General features: G+C 41.9%; 1 protein-coding gene across 2 annotated transcripts in view; it reads left to right on the forward strand.

Moving 5' to 3' along the window:
• Nucleotides 1–21968, forward strand: part of Ankrd50 (ankyrin repeat domain containing 50) — a 44235-nt gene extending 22267 nt beyond the window's left edge. For both annotated transcript variants that reach the window (XM_076864366.2, XM_076864367.2), the window contains exons 4-6: nucleotides 8068–8297; nucleotides 14130–17680; nucleotides 19025–21968. In XM_076864366.2, coding sequence (XP_076720481.2) covers nucleotides 8068–8297; nucleotides 14130–17677 — 3778 coding nt within the window. In that variant the 3' untranslated portion in view covers nucleotides 17678–17680; nucleotides 19025–21968. The remainder of the gene's footprint in view (nucleotides 1–8067; nucleotides 8298–14129; nucleotides 17681–19024) is intronic.
• Nucleotides 21969–22415: the final 447 nt, after the last annotated feature.

The following is a 22415-nucleotide window of genomic DNA, read 5'->3' on the forward strand; positions in this document are numbered from 1 at the left end:
CTATCTGAGTCCTGTGTGGTTGCTCCTCCTCGCATTCCTACACCGTGTTCTCCTAAGTCCGTAACAAAGAGATGCCTTGTGTTGAGTCAGTGCATGTTGGTGCTATTTAATAACAAACATGATTGAACAGTTTATCTCAGAAAACATGCTGGAGACATACATTTGCTTAGGGTGTGTGGTCGGTCTGCAGTGAATTCTTTCTATCCTTGTTTCTTTATTGCTTTCACATTCTCTCTCACAGATCAATGAATTTAATGAAATATAACTTTGCCTCCGATTGAAAATGAGTTCTCTGGTACTATTATTTGAACAAAAATAGTGGACCTAACAGCATTCGAGGATTGGGGAAGTGTTGGGAGCCTATGGCGGTTAGTTGGAGTAAACCATGACCTTCAATTGAAAAAGTGTTTAAAGAAGTAATGCTGTTTATTTCAAATAGCTGCAAGTATTTTATTTTAGTTTTTTTTTTTTTTTTGTATTGTCCAACTTTTTAAAAATTTTTAAATTATTTACTTTGTGTTGTTGGGGAACAAACCCAGGGCCTCACATGGTAGACCAGGGCTGTACTGAGCCACATTTTGTTCAAGTTTTAGTTATCAATATATATTATTTTTAACTTTTTAGTTGGAAATACATGGTTTGGGAAAATGCTCTTGCTGGCATGAAATAGAACTATTATGAATATTAAAAAACCAGACTTTTCTCAGAAAGTGCACTTCCCTCGACATTACAGTGGGCCAGAGCCAGTGGCGGTGAGGTGGTGTGTGGAGGGAGCTTTGCCTTTGAGCTTTGTGTGGTGACACGCTGACGTACTCACCAGGAGCATGGCAGCTAAGGAACTGTGTGACCCCTGCACTCGGAATTGGAATACCGGGTGGGTATAGGGTTGTTTCTCTAGAGCACCTCTGAAGTCTAAAGAAAATATTGAGTCCTCACTATTCCTCTGAAGTGACCACACTAGGTTTTGCCATATTTGAAAGTACCCTTTTCCTAATGATGTCAAATTTTTTGTTTTGTTTGTTTTTGTGTAGGTTTAACAGGTCCCTGGAGAGCAGTTTAGTTTGTTTCTTCCTAGAACCCAAACCAAAAAGTCACACAGTGGGCCATATTCAGTACTTGGACACAGTGAAGTGGGGGCAACACTGCAAAGATGGTAGCAAGGCAAATGGATGTGTTGTGGGTACAAGATACAGAGTGTGCCTAAAAAAGTCCAAGTATGTCAGGAATTTAAGAAGTAACTAATGTAAGGGAAAAAATTTATAGGAAGTCCTATATTAGAGTTCTCCTGAGAAACCACTAACAAACAGATTTATTATAAGGAATTAGCTGACAGTATGGAGGGTTAGAAGTTCCAGCTTCTGTAATTAGCAGGCTACAGACCTGAAAACCGACAGATAGTTCCAATCTGGATTCAGAGGCCTGAGAATCAACAGAGCTGGTAGTTGAAGTGTTAGTCTGAAAGTCGGCATTCTCTAAACCCAAGAAGGACTGAGTTTTTTGAGTCTGAAGACAGGAAAGGCTGGTATCCCATCTCAGGCAGTCAGGTGGCCACATCAGCTCTCTCTTCTAGTCAGGCCTTCAACTCCCCCTCCACAGGAGGGGAGCAGTCTGCTCACTGGTCCACTGATTCAGAACCACCCTCACTGACATGCCCAGAGCAATGTTTGACCAGTGCCTGAGCACCTCCTGGCCCAGCCAGTTTAACACATGAAATTAACCAAAACAGCTCCCTTGGAGCTGAGTGTGAGCCAGCAATGAACTGTTGGATTTACTTTTAAAGATGTGACACTAGAATGAATGAACACTGTTCTAAGTATCATCATCACTAAAATAAACCTACTTGTTCATTCATTCAGTAAATAAGTATTTATAGATCATCACTTTTTGCAGGGTCCTTTACTAACTGCTAAAAATCTAATGATGAATGATATGTAGGTGGTTCCTTCTTCCCCAGTTCCTTGGTTCCTCTGTTAATTACAGTTGTGATGGACTCTGATGGCTGTTCTAGCAGTATAGATGTTGAGATCCTTACCTGGTAGCTTTAGAGCAGTGTATCGCAAAGACTTGCCTGCCTAAGTGAAGCCTGGGCTGAGCTCCAGGTAGTGCGAGAGGAGGGGTGAACACTGGAGCAAGAGAGCAGACAGCTGAGCAGGTCCTACATGTGAAGGGCTCTGTGCCCAGAGCCAGGAGCTCTCCAAAGAGGTTAGTGCGCTCACCAAGAGCCGATGGCTGGTCCTGTCCTAGAAGACAGAAACGCATGGTTTTGACTCAGTATGCTACTAGGAGCAGATGGCACCTTCCATGGAAATGAGCTGGTCTAAGAGCATTGGAGCCTCCAGGTACCAGCTGGGAAGAAGATATCCCATTAACAAGTTTCTTTTTTTCGGGTTGGGGATGGGCTCAAGCGGTAGCGCGCTCGCCTGGCATGCGTGCAACCCGGGTTGGATCCTCAGCACCACATACAGAGATGTTGTGTCCGCCAAGAACTAAAAAATAAAAATATTTTAAAAAATTCTCTCTCTCTCTCACTCTCTCTTTAAAAAAAAAAAAAAAAAAACTTTTCTAAATGAATTGCTCAGTGTTATACAAATTAAGGATAGTGTCAGCCCCTGAGTTCTGACTAGGCTGACTTCTTGCTGCTCCGCAGTAAGCTGCAGGTTTTGTTTTTTCAGAGACAGATTAACAGTAGAAATTTATTAGTTTTATTTGCATTCAGTGAAATTGACTCTCTGTGGAATACACTTCTGTAAGTTTGACAGATACACAGTCATGAATCCTCCCCAGTGATGATACAGAGCAGCTGTCACCCCCATATTCCCATTTGCTTCTCTTTTGTAGAACCCTGCCCTCATGCCAACCTTTGTAACCACTGACCTGTCCTTATAATTTTGTTGGTCTAAGTGTCATATACATGCAGTCTTCTGAATCTGGGTCCTTTCATTTACAGAATGCATTTAAGATTCATCCATGTTGTATGAGGCATTGAGTTTTTTCCTTTAATGGCAGAGTGGCCTTCTCTTGTATGGATACTTAGTTTGTTTACCCATTCACCAGCAGAAAAAAAAGTCTGGGTTGTTCCTAGTTTGGAGGATTATAAATAAAGCTACTATTAACATTTATGTACATTTGTATGTGTGTGGCTGCGAGTTTCAGTTAGTAATCCCAGGAAGGGGGATTGCTGAGCACTTATAGGTGCATGTTAGGAAGTTCCAACCTCACAAGTGATTGTGCATGTGGAGGTGGCTGTGTGCATGCTCTGTAGTGGCCCAGACCCTTGTTGTTTTCAGGATTCATTCAGTTCAGAGATTCTACTAAGTGTCTGTTGGTATCTCCTGGTAGTTTTGATTTGAATTTCCCTAATTATAAATTTCCCTAATTAATTAATAATGTTGAGCATTTTTATGTTTAAAGATGTAACACTGGAATGAATGAGCACTGTTCTGGATATCAAGTATAAAGTAAACCTAGTCTGCCTCTGAAAAACAAAACCTTCAGCTTACTGTGTAGCAAGGAGTCAGCCTAGTTAGAACTCAGGGGAGTGACACTGTCCTTAATTTGTGTAACACTGAGCGTTTTATGACACCCCTGTATCTTTTCTGAAGTGTCTGTTTCAGTCTTCTTCCTATTAAAAAAGTAGGTTTTTTTAATTATTGTTTGAGGGTTCTTCATGTATTCTGAATATAAGTCTTCAATCTGAAATATATTCTGTCAGTCTTTTGTTTGATTTTTTATTCTTGTATCAGTGTCTGAAAGTTAATTTTGATACAGATAAAAGTTTTCAGTATATTTTTCTTTTGTGGATCTTACTTTTGGGGTAGGGTCTAAAAACTGTTTACCTAACTCAAAATCACAAAAAGATTTTCCTAGGTGCTTTATAGTTCAACACTGAAGCCTGTGATCCATTTTGAGCTTATTTTTGTATGAAGGGTGAGATATGGATCCAGGTTCATCTTTTTTTTGCATCTGGACATCCAGTTGTTATCATTTGTTCAGCATCATTTGTAGAAAAAAACTTCTCCTTACTCAGTTGACTACCTTTGCAGCTTCGTATAACATTAGCTTCCTGTGTTAATGCTGACCTGTTTTTACATCTCTGTGTGTGTCTATAGCAAATACCAGGCTGTCTTAATTACACTAGCTTTATCGTAAACCTCAAAAATGGGTAGTATACATTCGTCAACTTTGGTCCTCTTTCGCAATAATTTTTATCATTTTAGATTTTTATGATTGCTTGTTGAAAGCAGAATATCTTATGGAAACGTTCTTGTACCTGCAGGTGAGCCCCTAGTGTTTTCCTGTGGGGCCTTCAGTGTGGGAAGGAAGGGGGAGGTAGGCGATTTGAGGGTTGGTATGGTTGCCGGCTGCCCCCTCTGGTGATACCTTATGCTTGGCGTGGGGTGGATTTCCAGGTGGTTTTACTCCTTCTCTGTCTCCTAGCTGCTCTCAAACACTTCTTTCCTCAAACCTCCCCTCAGTGGGGTGGTGGAGAGGGTGGGGGCTTCTTTCCCAGTAAGCCAACATTGTACCATTTGCTCTTGGGGGTGGGTGGTCTTGGCAGTCCTGCCCACTCCCTTGCTGTGGCGGCCCCCTATTTGATGGTTCCCTGGGGCGGTAGTGTTTTCTTCCCCCATCCCCCCAAGGCTTTTCCATGGGGTGTGGGTGGGGAAGAGTCTGAGGAAGAAACTCATTCCCAGAGCTTCCCAGCCAGGACTGCTGCTGTTTAACCAGTGAAGACATCAATGAAGCCCGCGGGGTCAGTGGAGAAGGTCAGATGGAGGATCCGAGGCCCCCTGGGCTCCACTCTGCTCTTCCTCCTCAGTCTGCATCTCCCCAGGATCTCTGTGGTCTCTGCCCCAAGGACAAGTGCTGGCTTCTCTGCAGTTGTGTTTTTCTCCCTGGGTTTTGGGCTTCATGGTGGCCCTGTGACCACAGCTCTCTGATAGATTCGAAGAAGTCTTGAACTTGTGACTTGTCTAGCTTGCTTTGCTGTGAAGCCAGGAGGAATGTCTTTCTAGTTCCCCATACCTGAGGAGGTGACCCAGAGTGTGTGTGGAAACCTGCAGTTCCACAGTGACAGTTTGAACTCCGAGAAGATCATTGTCCTGTCAACCTGAATATGTATCATCTATTAGTACATTCCTTATAATTTATTTCCAGCAGCTTTTAAAAAGCTAATGAGCCTCTTTTTAAAAGGCAGTAAGTAAATTCATCATATCAAGAAAAAAAGAGCAGTGAATGTATTTCCTTTCAGAATCTCCCTCTGTGCTTTTGCTGCCTCGGTCTGGGGTCAGAAGGCACCTATGGGCTGGTCAGCACTCAGACTCAAGGCAGGGACATCTAACTCAAGCACTTGAAATTGAATGAATGAAAATATTAAGAATATAAGGCATTTGGCTGAATATTAATGAAACTAAGAAATGAAAGATACTTAATAAGATATATTCAAAGTAATGAGCTTCTTAATAAGATATTTAATAAGATATATACAAATTCATAAGCTCCATTAAAAGATATTTAAATAAGTCAGACCCATTAACATATTGCTGCTGTTAAATATGTTGATTGATATTTTTGTCTGAGTTTGATAACCTACACTGTTGCATTATTTCAAATGGAATATTATATGTATACACACAAACACATATCAACATGTAAAAATCTGTTCTAGACTGTCTAAATTATTCATTATTAATGAATGTGTACTTTGGAGGAGTTTTCTTTTTATAGATTATAAAATATAATTGAATAAAAATGTGGATCTTGTTTTACTTGGTCTAAGTTTTCCCAAATAGATGACTTTGAAATAATGAGAGGGACCTGAACATGGGAATTCTGAGTTTACTGAAGTTTTTATTGAAGACTTTTTTTTAATTGTTTTGGTACCTGGGATTGAACTCAGGGGCACTGGACCACTGAGCCACACCCCCTGCCCTATGTTGTATTTTTTTTAGAGAGAGGTCTCACCAAGTTGAGAAGCGCTGGGCTGTTGCTGAGGCTGGCTCTGAACTCACGATCCTCCTGCCTCAACCTTCTGAGCCTCTGGGATCATAGGTGTGCGCCACCGTGCCTGGCACTTACCTGATGCTTTAAAACATTAAAGTAGCATTTTCTCTACTCCATGCCTTTCATTCCTGATGCAGATCTACGGTGTTAGTGATTTGTGAAGATGGTCTTGAGCACTGGGAACCTGCCAGTGTACAACATTGGCTCTCTGGAACCCTCAGGGTCATGTCCACACTTCATTTGAAAGCTTACAAAGCCCAGCATTTACTCTTTTCCACAATTCTTTCTTCCACACTTTGCTCAAGGGTCTTTCTCCAAGCCCATGCTGGTGCTGTTGCCTTAACTAGGTTTTCTTCTCCCTCTCTGTGTGCCCCGACCCTTGACCCTTGCCCTTCCTCCTCACCCCCTCCTGGCTTTTGCCTCACCAGCCTCAACCTCCACACCCAGCTCCCCTGACCTCTTCCCACACCTATCAGATTTGTAATTTGAAACTTACTTAACGTCATTTTTTTTTCTTTAAACTATAAGCATCAAAAGAGCACATCTGTAACTCCGGCTACCTGGGGAGCGCGGTCATGAGATCAAGGTTAGAGCTCAGTGGAGAGCACTTTCCTAGCATGCGCAAAGCCCTGGGTTCCATCCCCAGCACCACAAAAAATTTATAAGAGCGGGTCAGGACTGAGGCAGTTTTACTCTTCAGCACACCCCCAGAGCTTGGCACGGTGCTCACAGTAGGTCCTAAGTGATAATGTTTTGGCAGTTTGGGATGGGAGACACATAACTTCAATACCCTGTGCTCATTGATATGATAAACAGTGATAAAATTGCTAACATAGAAAATTAGAGTTGATCATTTCTTATTTACACATTAGTAAATGCAATGGAAGAAAACTCATTGATGCCATGACAGCATTTAATAAAGATTTGACCATAGAAAGTGACTCAACATTGAAGACCAAGGAGAAGCCAGGTACATGAGAGAAGGGGTGTCCAGACCAGGCCCAGGAAGCTGGGGCAGCTGTCTGGTAAGGGTTACCGAGGAAAGCCACGCATGGCTGGAGTGCCTGGGGAAGGGTGAGTGGCAGCAGTAGAAACTCCCTGGAGGGGCCATAGAGGCAGGTGGGCCACCCTGGTAGCTCGGGGGAGAGAGAGTAGGAGTTTGGACTTGAGTGATGCTATTACAATGGATTAGGGGTTTTAGAAACATTAACTTTTGCCTGGTGAAAAGTTGGATCTTGGTGTCTAGGGCATTGAAGGATTCAGAAGAGAATTGTAGAAAATTCAATTTGTAAATTTCTGTTGTTCGTAACTGGATGGATTATGTCTCCTTCACTGTGTTACCTGCTTAGCACCCCATAGGGCATTTAGACACATCGGGTAAATATTATTGAAAGCAAATGAGCATTGTTTTATTTAGGAAAAAACTTTCATTCAACAGCAATATAAATTGCAAAAGCAGGAAATACATTACTTGGTGGAATCAAACTTAATCATTTTTCTTTACTTTTCAATGTGAAACTATCAGATTGGACCTAGAATATAGTCATCTTCTTCCAGGCCTTTAAAATAACTGTGATGACTTGTTATACACATGCAGTCATCTCTTGAGAGAAATGAAACACATGTAAATTCTGTGGAAGCCTTGATGCTGATCTTATTACAGTGGTCTGAATATTCGCTTTGCTTTGTTTTGTTTTCCCTCTGCAACACGTTTTATGCCCTTGTCATAGATAATTCAAACTTTAACACCAATTCAAAATCCAGAAGGGAATATTGAACTCTAGGCTCCCCGTCCCTCCAGGCCTTCCTGGTTTTGCTGGGTCTCACTCTCACACGCAAGCACACTGTGCTGTGGAAGGTGACATCACTGGAAATGCCAGCTATTTAGGACCTGTATTCTACTTAAAGTAAGGAATTGACGTTTATAACATTTTTGTCCTAAACATGTTTAAACATTTTATCCTACAGTCTTTGGTAAACATTTATAATTGGTCTACTACTGTTTGAGTACTCAGTGTGACATTGTCACCAGTAATGTTCCGGATGTGCTGTGGTGTCTTGCAGGTGTGTGCTGCTCCCGCTCCTGGGCATGGAGCCCCCTCAGCAGAGCCTGTTCCTGCTGGTGGATTCTGTGGATGAAGGGTGCAATGTCACTGAAGGAGAACAGACCGCCACCAGCTTATCTGGGACTGTTGCGGAACTGCTTGCTGGTCACCATGAGTTCTTCCCACCGTGGCTCTTGCTTCTCTGTTCTGCCCGAAAACAGAGTAAGGCTGTTACTAAAATGTTTACTGGTAAGCATACTTACTTACTGCCATCCGATGCTTCCACTGACGAGCAACCGGTCGTTTTCTTCCGAGAGTGAAGTGTGCAGTTGGGAATCTGGGTGTTGCCCCTACTCCTTCTGTCACTGTTCTTAACTCTACCCTTCTACAGGCGTGTTAAAGACAGTCCGTAGCATGTTTTAAAGCCGCTTAAGCATTACTCTTTGCAGAACTCTCTTCCTGACTGCCTTGGTAAAGGACGGTGGCACATCCTGCATGCTGACTGCTCCGGCCCTGTGGGGCTGCCTCCCTGCTGCTCTCTCTGGTCACCATCAGCTGATGTCCTTTGAACTAGACTAGCGTCTGAAGAGTAGTGAAGGCTCAGCGCCAGTCACTCTAGTGTTTTTCTTGGTGTCTAAACAGAGCCAGTTAAAAACCCTTTAGGATGTCACTTGAAATATTTCCTTTCTCTTAACCTTTTTTTGATAAGTGAGAAAACAGAGTATATAATGCGTAATGAAGATGGTTTTCTTCATTTCCATTCTTTTTTCTTGATCTTTGTACTTTTTAAACCAACCCTAATAAAGTCACGATCATGCCAATAAATCATATGACATGCTTCCTTTGCCCTCTGGGAGGTGAAGGAGTATAAACAAAGGACCTCTCCCAGGACTTGGGGGTAGCTGGGCAGACACTGACTGGGGTCGTGACGAATGGGCCCTGTCATTTTTGAGCAGTTCTGAGCATTTGGCAGCATGGCAGACTCTCCTTCATCTGTTCAGTGGCTTTATCACCAGCTTCGCTCCAGCTCAGCTCCTGCCTCAGGTCCCTGCTGCCAGTGCAGCACTGCAGGCTTCCAGGGGAGTCATTATTTTGGGGTGTTGATAAGAGTTGAGGGTTAAAATGAGAATGGCTAACCCTGATGTCACACGACCTGCCGAGCATGTACACAGGAGTTGAAGGCCCCTGGCCTGCATTCCCATGCCTTTCTCTCCTCTTGTTCTTTTGCCCATACGTCTATACTATGTGTTTTCATAGTTCACACCTACAAGACACTCCATGTACCATCTCAGCTCTACCAGGCGCTAGCTCTGTGACCTTGCACAACTTGCTTAATGCCCCATGTGCCTGTTTCCTCATCTACAAAGTGAAAATTACATAAAGTTAAATCACAAATTACGCGTGAAGCACTTAGGATATTGCCTACATACTAAGTGCTTTATGAATGTTGCTGTTATTTTCATTTTATTCACATATTTAGCCAGTGACTTTTGAACTCTAATTATTACTGTTCATAAATCTAGGTCATTGGTTTCAACTGGTACATAGTATCTCTTCCTGGGAATAAATCTCCTATTGTTTTTCCATTATCCTATTCATGGACATTTAGATTGTTTCCAGTGTCACTGAGTGAGCATCCCTAATCAGAAATACTCCAGAATCCAAAAGCTGTTGAAATGTGGACATGACGCCACAAGTGGAAACTTTTACACCGTGAAACCATTTTATCAACAAAATTATTAAGCATATTATATTAAATTACTTTCAGACAGTATGAAACATAAGTGGATTTTGTGTTTAGATGTGGGTCCTATTCCCCACAATATCTGATTATGTACATTCAAATAGTCCAAAACCTGAAAATATTCAAAATTCAAAAACTCTGGTCCCAGGCATTCCAGAGAAGGTATGTTCAACCTGTATTGCAAAAACTACTTTAGGAATGTGCTTGTATATGGCTTCATCTAAACATGTGCTAAAGATTTAAATCTATTCAAAGTTATAATTGGAATTGCTGGGTCATAGAACATATACATTGTGAACGCTACTTAATTTTATCAAATAATAGCTAGCGTGCTTGAAATAATTGACGCACCTACCAATATCATGAGATTTGCCGTTTCTCTACATGCTCATCAGCCAACATCTGTTATTTGCAGATCCGCTCTTATCTGCTTTAGGGCATCTGCACTGATATTCTTCTGACTAGAATGTTCTTCCCTTGACTTCTTACTGCCTTCTTACTTGGACCCCTGCTCAAATATCAGTTGCACACAAGCTTCTGATTGTATTTCTATTCTAGTTTTCTTCTCTCCCCGGCTACATGGTCATAAACTCACTATCTGGTTTTATTTCTTCATGTATCGATTACTGTTTAAAATCTGTCTATATTTTATATCTGTTTACTTAGCAATCTGTCTTCTCCACTAAGATATAGTCAATAGGAGAACAGGAATTTTTCCTTGATCCCCAACCTCTAGAACAGAGCTTAGGACTAAACTGCAGTGCCTTGATTTGCAAATAAGTATCTTCTTTCAACTGTGTTTAGTAGAACAAGCAATGAACTAGGAATCAGGTGGAGCTAGATTATAGTCAGATTCTACCCATCCTCCCTTCTCCTCCCCAGTATACTAATTGTTAAAAATGGTGGGCTTTGTATGGACATTTACCACCTCTGCTGTTGGTAAATTTTTAATTTGGGAGTAAAAGTTAAGAACATTACTGAGGTTATTAATAAATACCATAAAATTGCATTCTGAAAAGACCATATTATATTCCTTCCTGAAAGTATGTGTGTTGCTTTCTTTGTATTTCCACCAGTATTGAGTTACATCCTTTTTTTAGTATTTGTTAATTTGCCACGTGAAAAATGTTATTTTATTTGGACTTCTTGTTTACTGTTTAACTGTTCACTTATTTATCAGTTTGTCTTTTTTTTATTTATCATTTTTGTTAATCTTTCTATCAAGAAGTTAAGTGATTTTGTTACTGATTATTTTTAAGGTTTTTATTTCATATGCTTTTATTCTTTGTAACTATTTTCCTCAGCTTTTAAAAAACTGTGATAATTATTTTGAAATCTGTTATATGTAAGCTAATTATTAGCCTTTATATTACATATTCTTTTATGTTTGATTATGTTATTCATATGGATATTTTGTCCTAAGTGGTGCAAAATAGGAATCTAGGATTTAAACGATTGGTTGGACCATACATTTTCTCAGCATCTTCTTGATTCCCTTTACTGTTGCTTGGCAAATTGAAAGAATTAGCCCATTCAAAACACCAAAAATTTACTTACAAAAATTTTTGCAGATTTTTGTACGTATTGATTCTATCTGATTACAAAAGTGACCCATGCTTACATAGAAACATTTTAAATGACAACATACAACAGCATTGATTCCATCACTTGGAGATAAAACACTGATTGAGCACTCTAACACCTTGTGTTCTTAGTGTTCCTACCTAGTTGAGCCCATGCTTTGTACCAGTTTGATTTCATGCTTTTTAAATTTAACGTTCACGAGCCTGTTAGCTACTTTTTGCTGTCTTTTTAATGGCTATTTTCATAGCTGCCTGATTTATCTGTTACATACTGAAATTCTCTTAGCTTCCTTTGGTCCCACTGTCAGGTTTGACTTTCATGTTCCCCAGCTGCAGGTGCTCTTCGGGACATGTGGCAGTTGCAGTGGGCACCAGTTTCTAAGCAGGGGTGCAGATCCACTCAGCACCTCCAAATAAAATCATCCCCTGAGCAGGAGCAGGAATGACTCAGTAGCAAAGTGGCCCACGTTCTATTCCTCCAGAAATTGCGATCATTTTTAGCCTCATCTTATAATTATTGAAAGTGCTTTAATATCAGTATACTAAATTGTATATGTTCATAATCAGGGATTACATGTGTATTCGTCAAAAGTCACAATTAAAAATGTTATTATTTTTAGTACCTTTAACTAAAATTTTTTAAATGGTGGATTAATAATCTTATTTCTGTTTTAATTAATAAATAATTATTAATGACAAGCCTAATTTCTTCTGAATTCATATTCCCAATGTCTAGATCTGAGGGAGATTTATTTTTCATATTGAAACATTTTGCATCTATTCTACATAATTAATTCCATCCCTGCTTCCTTCCTGTTATCTCCATGTCAAACATTCGCTTCCTCTCAAAACTTTCTATTTCTGTTTTCACCAAAACAGCAAACTTCAAAGTCAAACAGAGCTATTAGAATCCTGGTTCTCTACCTACTCTCTGCTTTGCTTCCTCATTTTAAACTAAGCACTCTGGTGGCCCAGGGCTGTCAGGGAGGGCGTGTGGTGAGTGCTCCAAGTGCTTCCTTGAAGAGTGGACTCTCACAGAGCACTCTTTCCTTCCACGCCTTCTGCCAAACCTGTTCCTGTGGAGGTTGAGCCTGGGTTGTTTTAATTATGTCACATTTTAATCCTGGGATCTTAATTAGCTTGAACTATAGATACTTATTCATAATGGGTGAAATGATCGTTCTTGTGACTCAGACCATAGGTTCAGCACGTTGTATTTAAAACACTGTATAACATATAGGATACTATTTTAGTATATTTTTTATTAGTGATGTGTCAGGTGTTTTCCTTTTTTATTTTAAATTGTTCTTAATGAATTTCTGAAGTCAAAAGCACCCAGACAATAGGACAGGGTTTGGAGGCTGTCACCTCATTTCACTGTGAATGCCTGTTGTTATAAATTTCTAGGCCTGTTTTAACTCCTCCTCAGTTTAAGTAGTGTTGTTTTTTTTTTCCATAAGTAAAATTTGTGTTTTGAGATTATTTTTGTTGAGGATTTAATGATCACTTGTGTGTATATAAAATCATAGATTCTATTTTTTTACATAGATTTAGGGCTGTGCAAATTTGTTATTTCCTCATGTTTCATTTTGGTAGGTTATGTTTTCCAATAAATATGTCCATTTCATCTAAATACTTAAAGCTTAATCTTTCCATGATCTCTCTGTCTGTCCTGTTGGCAAAGCCAGACAGTAATACCTGCTTGGGCTCTTCCTTCCCCACAGTCCCCCAAACCCCATAATCGGTGCTTATTAGTAGTCCCAAGGTCATCCTTCTTCTTTATGTTTGTTGCTGCTGCCACCACAATTGTCAAGCCCTCTGGGCCTCTCAGCTGGAATATCCTAGCTTCTCTGAAGGCTGTGGCCTCTACTCTTGACTGGATGCAGCTCCTCCCTGGAGATGTTAGGATGGTCCTTCACCATGCAGACCTGGTCACACTGCTGCTTCACCAAGTTCATGTGCTCCGCAGCTGCTTCTTCTGGAAGGCAAATATACAGTTGTCTAAAGGAATTCATGTCTGTAGATCATGAATGAAAATCATGATCAAAATGAAATTATGGTGCCCTTTAAAGAACTTAAAGTTTTAAATAGCTGAACCTAGTGTAATTTTAGGTTGATTTGAATTTTATTACGTGGCTTTGTTACTACAAAGCTAAAGTTTTGTAAGCATAATTTGACCAAGTTGCATCTTAATTAGTTCAAGCTGTTTATTGGCAGTCCAAGTTTTAATTATTTTAATTTGATAATGTGTAAAATAATGTAATTCAGAGGCAGTGGCAGGTGATATTCTAATTGGGTGTAAATATTCAACCCCTTAGTTGAGGCTAATGTATTTTCAGGTATATGGTGGAGCTATATCCGTGATTTGTAAGAAAAAGATCATGTAAAAACAAACTGTACTTGTGTGTCTGCTCCTCCTCATTTGGAAGTAAGTTTAGAACATCTTCAAAAGGCTCTATTCGAGCATGTCAGGCTGTGACGCTTGGTGAGGCTCCTGTGGTGGGGTCGAGAGGCCTCAAGCCACTAAAAGCCACTTGCCGATGAGAAAATGAGGTTATTTTTCTGTCATCCATGTGTTTTTGCAGAAAGAAAAGAAAACTGATTTACATACTGCCATGTATTAATAGATTTATTAGAATTAATTAGTTGATTTTTTATTAGTTTGTTGTAAATTGAAAACATTCTCTTTAAAGATAAGGCTGCTTCCATAATACTTCTCAACTGAAGACATCTGCTTTTTTGTTCTTCTTCCAGGTTTTCGAAAAATCAGTTTGGATGACCTTCGGAAGGCGTACATTGTCAAGGATGTGCAGCAGTACATTCTTCATCGTTTAGACCAGGAGGAAGCTCTGCGGCAGCACCTCACGAAAGAAACTGCCGAGATGTTAAATCAACTGCACATTAAAAGCAGTGGATGTTTTCTTTATCTAGAACGAGTTTTAGATGGAGTTGTGGAAAATTTTATTATGTTAAGAGAGATTCGTGACATCCCAGGAACTCTGAATGGTCTGTATCTCTGGCTTTGCCAGAGACTTTTTGTAAGAAAACAGTTTGCAAAGGTTCAGCCAATTTTGAATGTCATTCTTGCAGCCTGTCGACCTTTGACTGTCACAGAGTTATATCATGCAGTATGGACCAAAAATATGTCCTTGACCTTGGAGGACTTTCAGCGCAAGCTAGATGTCCTCTCCAAACTTCTTGTCGATGGACTGGGAAATACTAAGATCCTGTTTCACTATAGCTTTGCTGAGTGGCTTCTGGATGTGAAGCACTGCACTCAGAAGTATTTATGTAATGCGGCAGAAGGACACCGAATGCTGGCCATGAGCTACACCTGTCAAGCCAAGAATTTGACACCGTTGGAAGCACAAGAATTCGCACTGCATTTAATTAATTCAAATTTGCAGTTGGAGACAGCTGAATTAGCCCTGTGGATGATATGGAATGGCACGCCTGTCCGAGACTCTCTGTCCACTTCAATACCCAAGGAACAAGAAGTGCTGCAGCTGTTGGTTAAAGCTGGTGCTCACGTCAACAGTGAGGATGATCGCACGTCATGCATAGTCCGGCAAGCTTTGGAAAGAGAGGATTCTATCAGGACACTATTAGATAATGGAGCTTCGGTGAATCAGTGTGATTCAAATGGGAGAACGTTATTGGCTAATGCCGCCTACAGTGGCAACCTTGATGTGGTGAATTTGCTTGTCTCTAGGGGAGCAGACTTAGAGATAGAAGATGCTCATGGACATACATCTCTCACCCTAGCTGCTAGACAAGGTCATACCAAGGTGGTTAATTGTCTGATTGGGTGTGGAGCAAATATCAATCACACTGATCAAGATGGTTGGACAGCATTAAGATCTGCGGCTTGGGGCGGCCATACTGAGGTCGTGTCTGCACTGCTTTATGCTGGCGTAAAAGTGGATTGTGCCGATGCTGACAGCCGAACAGCGCTGAGAGCAGCAGCGTGGGGAGGCCATGAGGATATTGTTCTCAACTTGCTACAACACGGTGCTGAGGTTAACAAAGCTGATAATGAAGGTAGGACTGCTTTGATCGCAGCAGCATACATGGGACACAGAGAGATTGTGGAACACCTGCTGGACCACGGAGCAGAAGTCAATCACGAGGACGTGGATGGCAGAACCGCACTCTCTGTTGCTGCACTTTGCGTGCCTGCAAGTAAAGGGCATGCGTCTGTCGTTAGCCTTTTGATCGACCGAGGTGCTGAAGTGGATCACTGTGACAAGGATGGCATGACTCCACTGCTGGTAGCTGCCTATGAAGGACATGTGGATGTGGTGGACTTGCTTCTGGAGGGAGGGGCTGATGTGGATCACACAGACAACAATGGCCGGACACCCCTGCTGGCAGCAGCTTCCATGGGTCATGCTTCAGTAGTAAACACACTTCTGTTTTGGGGTGCAGCTGTGGACAGCATTGATAGTGAAGGCAGGACAGTCCTCAGCATAGCTTCAGCACAAGGAAATGTTGAGGTGGTACGCACTCTGCTGGACAGGGGGCTGGACGAGAATCACAGAGATGATGCTGGCTGGACCCCTTTGCACATGGCAGCCTTTGAGGGTCACAGGTTAATATGTGAGGCGCTCATTGAACAAGGTGCTAGAACAAACGAGATGGACAACGACGGCCGGATCCCCTTCATCCTGGCCTCACAAGAGGGTCATTATGACTGTGTTCAGATATTATTGGAAAACAAATCCAACATTGATCAGAGAGGCTACGATGGAAGAAATGCACTGCGAGTCGCTGCGTTAGAGGGACACAGGGACATTGTGGAGTTGCTGTTCAGCCACGGCGCTGATGTGAACTACAAAGACGCAGATGGCAGGCCCACGCTTTATATCCTGGCCTTAGAAAACCAACTGACGATGGCCGAGTATTTTTTAGAAAATGGTGCAAACGTGGAGGCGAGCGATGCTGAGGGAAGGACAGCGCTCCACGTTTCCTGCTGGCAGGGCCACATGGAAATGGTGCAGGTGCTCATTGCTTCCCACGCCGACGTCAATGCTGCGGACAACGAGAAGCGCTCAGCTCTGCAGTCGGCAGCCTGGCAGGGCCACGTCAAAGTCGTGCAGCTGCTGATCGAGCACGGGGCCGTGGTGGACCACACCTGCAACCAGGGTGCCACTGCTCTCTGCATCGCGGCGCAGGAGGGGCATGTCCACGTGGTCCAGGTCTTACTAGAGCACGGTGCTGATCCTAACCACGCCGACCAGTTTGGACGCACAGCTATGCGTGTTGCCGCCAAAAACGGACATTCTCAAATCATTAAATTATTAGAAAAATATGGTGCCTCTAGTCTAAACGGCTGTTCCCCATCTCCTGTTCACACAATGGAGCAGAAACCTCTCCAGTCGGTGTCTTCGAAAATGCAGTCGCTCACAATCAAATCCAACAGCTCCAGCAGCACTGGCGGCGGGGATGCGCAGCCATCCCTGCGCGGCCTGCCCAACGGGCCCGCGCACGCCTTCAGCTCGCCGTCGGAGTCTCCCGATTCCACAGTGGACCGGCAGAAGTCCTCCCTGTCCAACAATTCCCTGAAGAGCTCAAAAAACTCATCTTTGAGAACTACTTCCTCTACTGCAACAGCGCAGACGGTGCCGATGGACAGCTTTCACAGCCTGTCCTTCACGGAGCAGATCCAGCAGCACTCGCTGCCGCGCAGCCGCAGCCGCCAGTCCATCGTGTCCCCGTCCTCCACCACGCAGTCCCTGGGACAGAGTCACAATTCCCCGAGCAGTGAGTTTGAGTGGAGTCAAGTGAAGCCCAGCCTGAAGTCCACCAAGGCAAATAAAGGGGGGAAATCGGAAAATTCCAGCAAATCCGGGTCAGCTGGGAAAAAGGCGAAGCAGAGCAATTCTTCACAGCCAAAGGTCCTAGAGTACGAAATGACCCAGTTTGACAAAAGAGGACCCGCAGCCAAGTCTGGATCAAGTGTGCCCCCTAAACAGACGCCAGCAGACACCCAGTGCAAAAGCCTGGTGCCCTCGGCCCAGCAAGAGGTGGGCCGCGCCCAGCAGCAGCTCCTGCTCCACCAGCAGGGTGGGGAGCATAAGAGGAGAAACGGGATCCTGACGAACCCCAACTACCACCTCCAGAGCAACCAGGTGTTTCTTGGTAGGGTGCCAGTCCCACGGACAATGCAGGACCGGGGGCACCCCGAGGTGTTGGAGGGCTATCCCTCCTCCGAGACGGAACTCAGCCTTAAGCAAGCCCTGAAGCTTCAGATCGAGGGTGCCGACCCCAGCTTCAACTACAAGAAGGAAACGCCCTTGTGAAAGGTGGGACCTGGTCAGCCTAAAGTATCTGCACCCGGAAGTTAGCCCCCTTGGCTGGGTGCTCCCCTGCCTCCCCAGGGCCACTCCACCTTCCAGTCTCCCAGCCAGACCTGTCCAGCCCCCTGGGCACTTGTCACCCCCCCACACTTGTCACCCACTTGTCACCCCCCCTCCCTGCAGGTGACCCACAGCGCATAGGCCTGGCACAGCCACATTCATTCTTCCACTGTGTTCTCGGTTGGTGTCCCCACCTGAATTGTAGGCTCTGGGAGGGTTAGTGCTCTGCCCACTGCCATCTTATGTCCCTGGAGTAGTGTCTGAACAGTCTAGTTTCCAGGAGGAAGTGGACATGCCCTGTAAGGATCCCAGGGGAGCATTCTTCCCTGCTGTTCAGTCACCCCTCTTGGGAGATGCTGATAGGTGAGACTGTTCTGTATATTCATCCTGCTGCTTGGAAGAAGAGTGTTTGTAATGCGTAGTAGATAGTTGGCCAATACTAACTCTGTTCCTCACTCAGAAAGAAGTTTACTCAGTAGAAGGTAGTTTTTTATTATGACAGATCTCTTGAGAATCTCCCAAAGTCATATTTTCACATACTGAGCAAAGAATTGAGAGGTGGGAAGTGGATGGTTGGCAAGGTGGGTGTGTGGAGCCCGTTGTATTCAGGTAGAACAGTACTTTTTAATTGTAAAAACCTTTCCCCTTCCCACAAAAGGTACTTTGCTGATTATATATTGGAAGTTGGTGGGAAAATAGGTCTACAGTTTTTATGTTACAGATATTTTTTCAGAATCCTATTTCCCATGTTGGAGATAAATCTGAAGATTTCATTAGGAATCTTTTCTGGTTCATGTTAAGCTACATTGATCCTACTTTGCTTAACTGATTTTCTTCCTTTAGCAAAATTATGCTCTAGCAAATTGCAGTCTCTTTCTTGCTTCTTTTGTCTTTGGTACTATCTTCCAATAATAAACATCCTTCAGTTTGAATTTATGGACGACCAGGCAAATGTCACTCGGAAATAATCTATATAAAATAGATAATTCATTCTCCACTGTAGCTTATTTTAAAAATAGGTACAGCCCTCCAGCTGTCATTCACATCTTTTGTAAAGGCACAAGTATAAACATATATTAAATACAGTAAACCACATGAACTAAGGTAGATGTATTATGGAGCCTTTTAAAATAAATAATGAATCTTTAGATTATTAAACTTGTACTTTATGTGATAAATATTTATAGTTAGATTGATATGCATATTCTTATGTAGAGTCTTAAAACTATATGTAGTTTCATGGTAAGTGTAATGTGGACATTCACTCTTTCTTATTTAATGTTTGCCTAGTTCCTGCTCTGAGAAACAGAGGCTTTGTGGTTGGAGTGGCTCTTCACCTTCCGGGATAAGAACATAAACCGCCAATGGTGTGCTGAGAGAGAACGAAGAATGTGCTATCTGCAGTACAGTTACCTTAATTACTGTAATGTGCCTAAATAGTAAGGCTGCCTTCTCAGTGTAACCCTCTGTGCTTAAGAACTTTCATTTTGTGTGCTTTGTATTTACTACACAGAATAAGCACTTTTTTAAAAGATGCAGATGTATAACTACAGTTCCCTGATAAAGCTGAAAACAATTTTGGATAAAGTATTTTAAGTTAAGATTTGATAAATGTGCATGTGCCATGGTCAAAATATATATAAAAGGCAGTGTTCTTTGTATTTATTTTCTTTTTTGTGGCAAAAGAACCTTATGCGCAGTGTTCCAGTCACATTCACATTGTAGTGCGTGGCCTGTTTCCTGTATTTTTTAAAATGTCACTCAATAAAATGAATCTTACAACTGTTTTATGTTCACTGCCCCTTCAGCATTGGCTAAAATGAGTTTCTGTATGAATGCCACGTCTAGGTGAAAAAAAAATTTTTTGACAAAAAGTATATAATTTCTAGTAGTTTAGGGAGCTGCTCCATGTAGTTTAAATCTGGATTGTCCCAGTAGGATGCTCCCCATGTCTGGCCCAAAGTGTCCAAACGAGCAAACAAGTCGGCAGAACAGAGTTCCATTTCCTTCCGGGATGTTGTTTGCCTCCCGCTCGATGTCCTTCCACCTCCAAGACCACAGACTCATTCCTGAGGCATGAAAATTCTCAGGGACAAAGCCATGCCTCAGTCGCATGTGTGCGCAGAGGGAGGTGCACTAGTCTCTCGTCTGAGGGTAGAATTTTTGATCCCTGAACAATTCATTGACTACCCTCATCTCTTCTTTGAAGCAAAACAAAATGTAATTTATCAGTGTGAAGGTTTATGTGGCTTCTCTCTCAGCTTCTCTACTTTTAAATCACTGCATGACCACAATAGCCCCTCTCAAAATCAACTGGGTCCATGCCCTGGCTCAGTTAGATGGATACTCTTGATGATTGTGGTGTGTTCTCTCAGTCCTTCATGGATGATGCCTCTAACCTTGTCATAGCACATGCGTATTTCTTATTATTTAACAGAAGTGTTGGATCTGCACTTTCCTATCCATGTGCTCTTTCCTATGTTCTTTGGGCAGTTGCATTCAGGATGGCCAGGTGGCAAGATGAAGGGAAAAGTCTGTGACTAAGGAAAATAAATTTGGTGCCTATGAGCATGTGACCCACAGCCCTAGCCTCCGTGAGGCCCTCGACACCAGTGGGGCCAGAGTGGAGGGATCGTGCATCTGTCTGGGAAGGTCAGCATAATGATTTGGCAACCACAGGTGTGGATTTGATCTCTGAGTGAGTCCTGTTAGTCCTACAGACCCCAGAAATTTTGTTCTCTTGATAAAGAGAATACGTGCCCTTGATAAAGAGGAATGAGGAAAGAGAATTTGGAGACAGCACAAAACCATTGCTACTACTGAAGAAAAAAGTCTTTCAAACATTTTAATCACAGAGATCAGTGGTGTCATCATAGATGAAGGACACATGTAAAGCTTTGTTCATGGGAACAGAAATGTACAACAGATGATGAATGTTTCCCACTTGAATCTGTGTGTAAGGCTTTCTTGCTTTTGCTTTTTAAAGTCAGTACGACCCATTGGCCTGTGTCATTCATAAATCATAATCAGAGCAAGGAGAAGAGAAGTTCAATCGAAATTAAGGTGACATGGCAATATTGATAACTCGAATGTGAATGTTTCAAGTATCAGACTCTTGTCCCTATGGGACATATATTAAATACACTTAATAGGACTCTTGCAAAGTAGCCTTAAAAGTGTCAATGATGCTATTAATGCCAACATGCTGTTATTGGAACCGACTTTCCTCGTGTCTCATATAGTACATTTGCATCACTTTTAAAGTACAAAGCTCTCATTTCTTATTAGGTGTATTTTTCTTCAGAAAGAGAACCTTGAAAGCTGCCAGTTTTTCTATTAACCTTGAATTATTGAAATTGTATTTATTTAATATTATTGTTTTTACAAAATTGCACCTTGTGGCCAAAGGGCAAAGAGATGGCTCATTATGTTAAGGATTTTTCAAAGAGCTAAATGTCTTCACATCCATCCTTTATACATTTGAAACAGTTGGCAGGAAGAGAGCCAGTTGGAAAAATGTGATTTTCCTAAGAATTCCTCTGGATGTTTTTTTATATAAATGATGTTTTGGAATAGAGTGAAAGGAACTCAGTGGTATAAGAATGATAAGGGTGCCGGAGGTGCCCTGCTTCGCTTATTTGTTTCTGTGGGGGAGTTCAGACCATAAGTGAAAAATGGCCTCTGCTCCATTAAAAAGTAGGAACAGTCCTGCAAATATGAAGGTCCTAAATAGCTATTTTTGAAGTTAAAAAGTTTAAATTTTGTAAATCAGCTGTTGCTACTCCATGACTTAGGATGCCATGTGCTTAAAACATTTTTATTGCATTCCATCACACCATCCCTGAAGCCAGAGTGATGGTACAGGAAGTGAGAAAGTACAGGAACGAAAAATGAAAAGCTAATGTTTCTAGGAAAGGTTTGGGGAGGAAAATTGACCAGAAATCGGTGTCTACTGCAATGCACAGCCAGTGTCTCGTCCGCACCCCACCAGAATCCTCACCAAAAACCACTCCTTTGACAGCAGAAGTCAGAGCCTCTCCGTGTTTTGGCTGTGCAGGTGTTCATTCTGCTTGATGACCTCCATTTACACTTTCTGCAGATGTAGTTGCAGACAAATGCTTTCTTTTTATTTTTCCCTTGGTTTGGGGTATGTAAATAGCCTAAAATGTACATTGAATTTCACATTGTAAAAGTTTTATTTTATTCCTTGTATTATATTATGCAAAAATCCCTATGTATATGAAAGTGCATAATAAATATATTTGCATTACAGAAGAGATCTTGTTTTAATTTTGTTATTGAACCAGTAGAATATCCACAATGTAATTGTAATAAAAAGAACCCTTAGTTGTTTAAAGTTAATATTTTAAAATATTGAATTAATTTGGGAATATTTTCAAAGAAAAAAATGAAATGGACACTGTCCAAAGAGAGAAAAACAAAAAAGATTTAACCTTTATATAATCCCAGAGCTTCTATAACGATTTACTCTTCTTTCCCCTCCCTGCACTGAGACATTGTATCTCACCGTCAAATGTGATACCTTCGAGAACTTCAATAGTCAAATAAATTGTGTATGCATGCACTCCTTGGTTGTTAGAATATCACAACAACCTTACACTGAAGAGTTTTTAAGTTTTTTTGCAAAAATGACGATTTTCCAAATAGGATTTATGTGCTC

Source organism: Callospermophilus lateralis, chromosome 8, assembly GCF_048772815.1.
Source record: "Callospermophilus lateralis isolate mCalLat2 chromosome 8, mCalLat2.hap1, whole genome shotgun sequence".
Lineage (NCBI taxonomy): Eukaryota > Metazoa > Chordata > Mammalia > Rodentia > Sciuridae > Callospermophilus > Callospermophilus lateralis.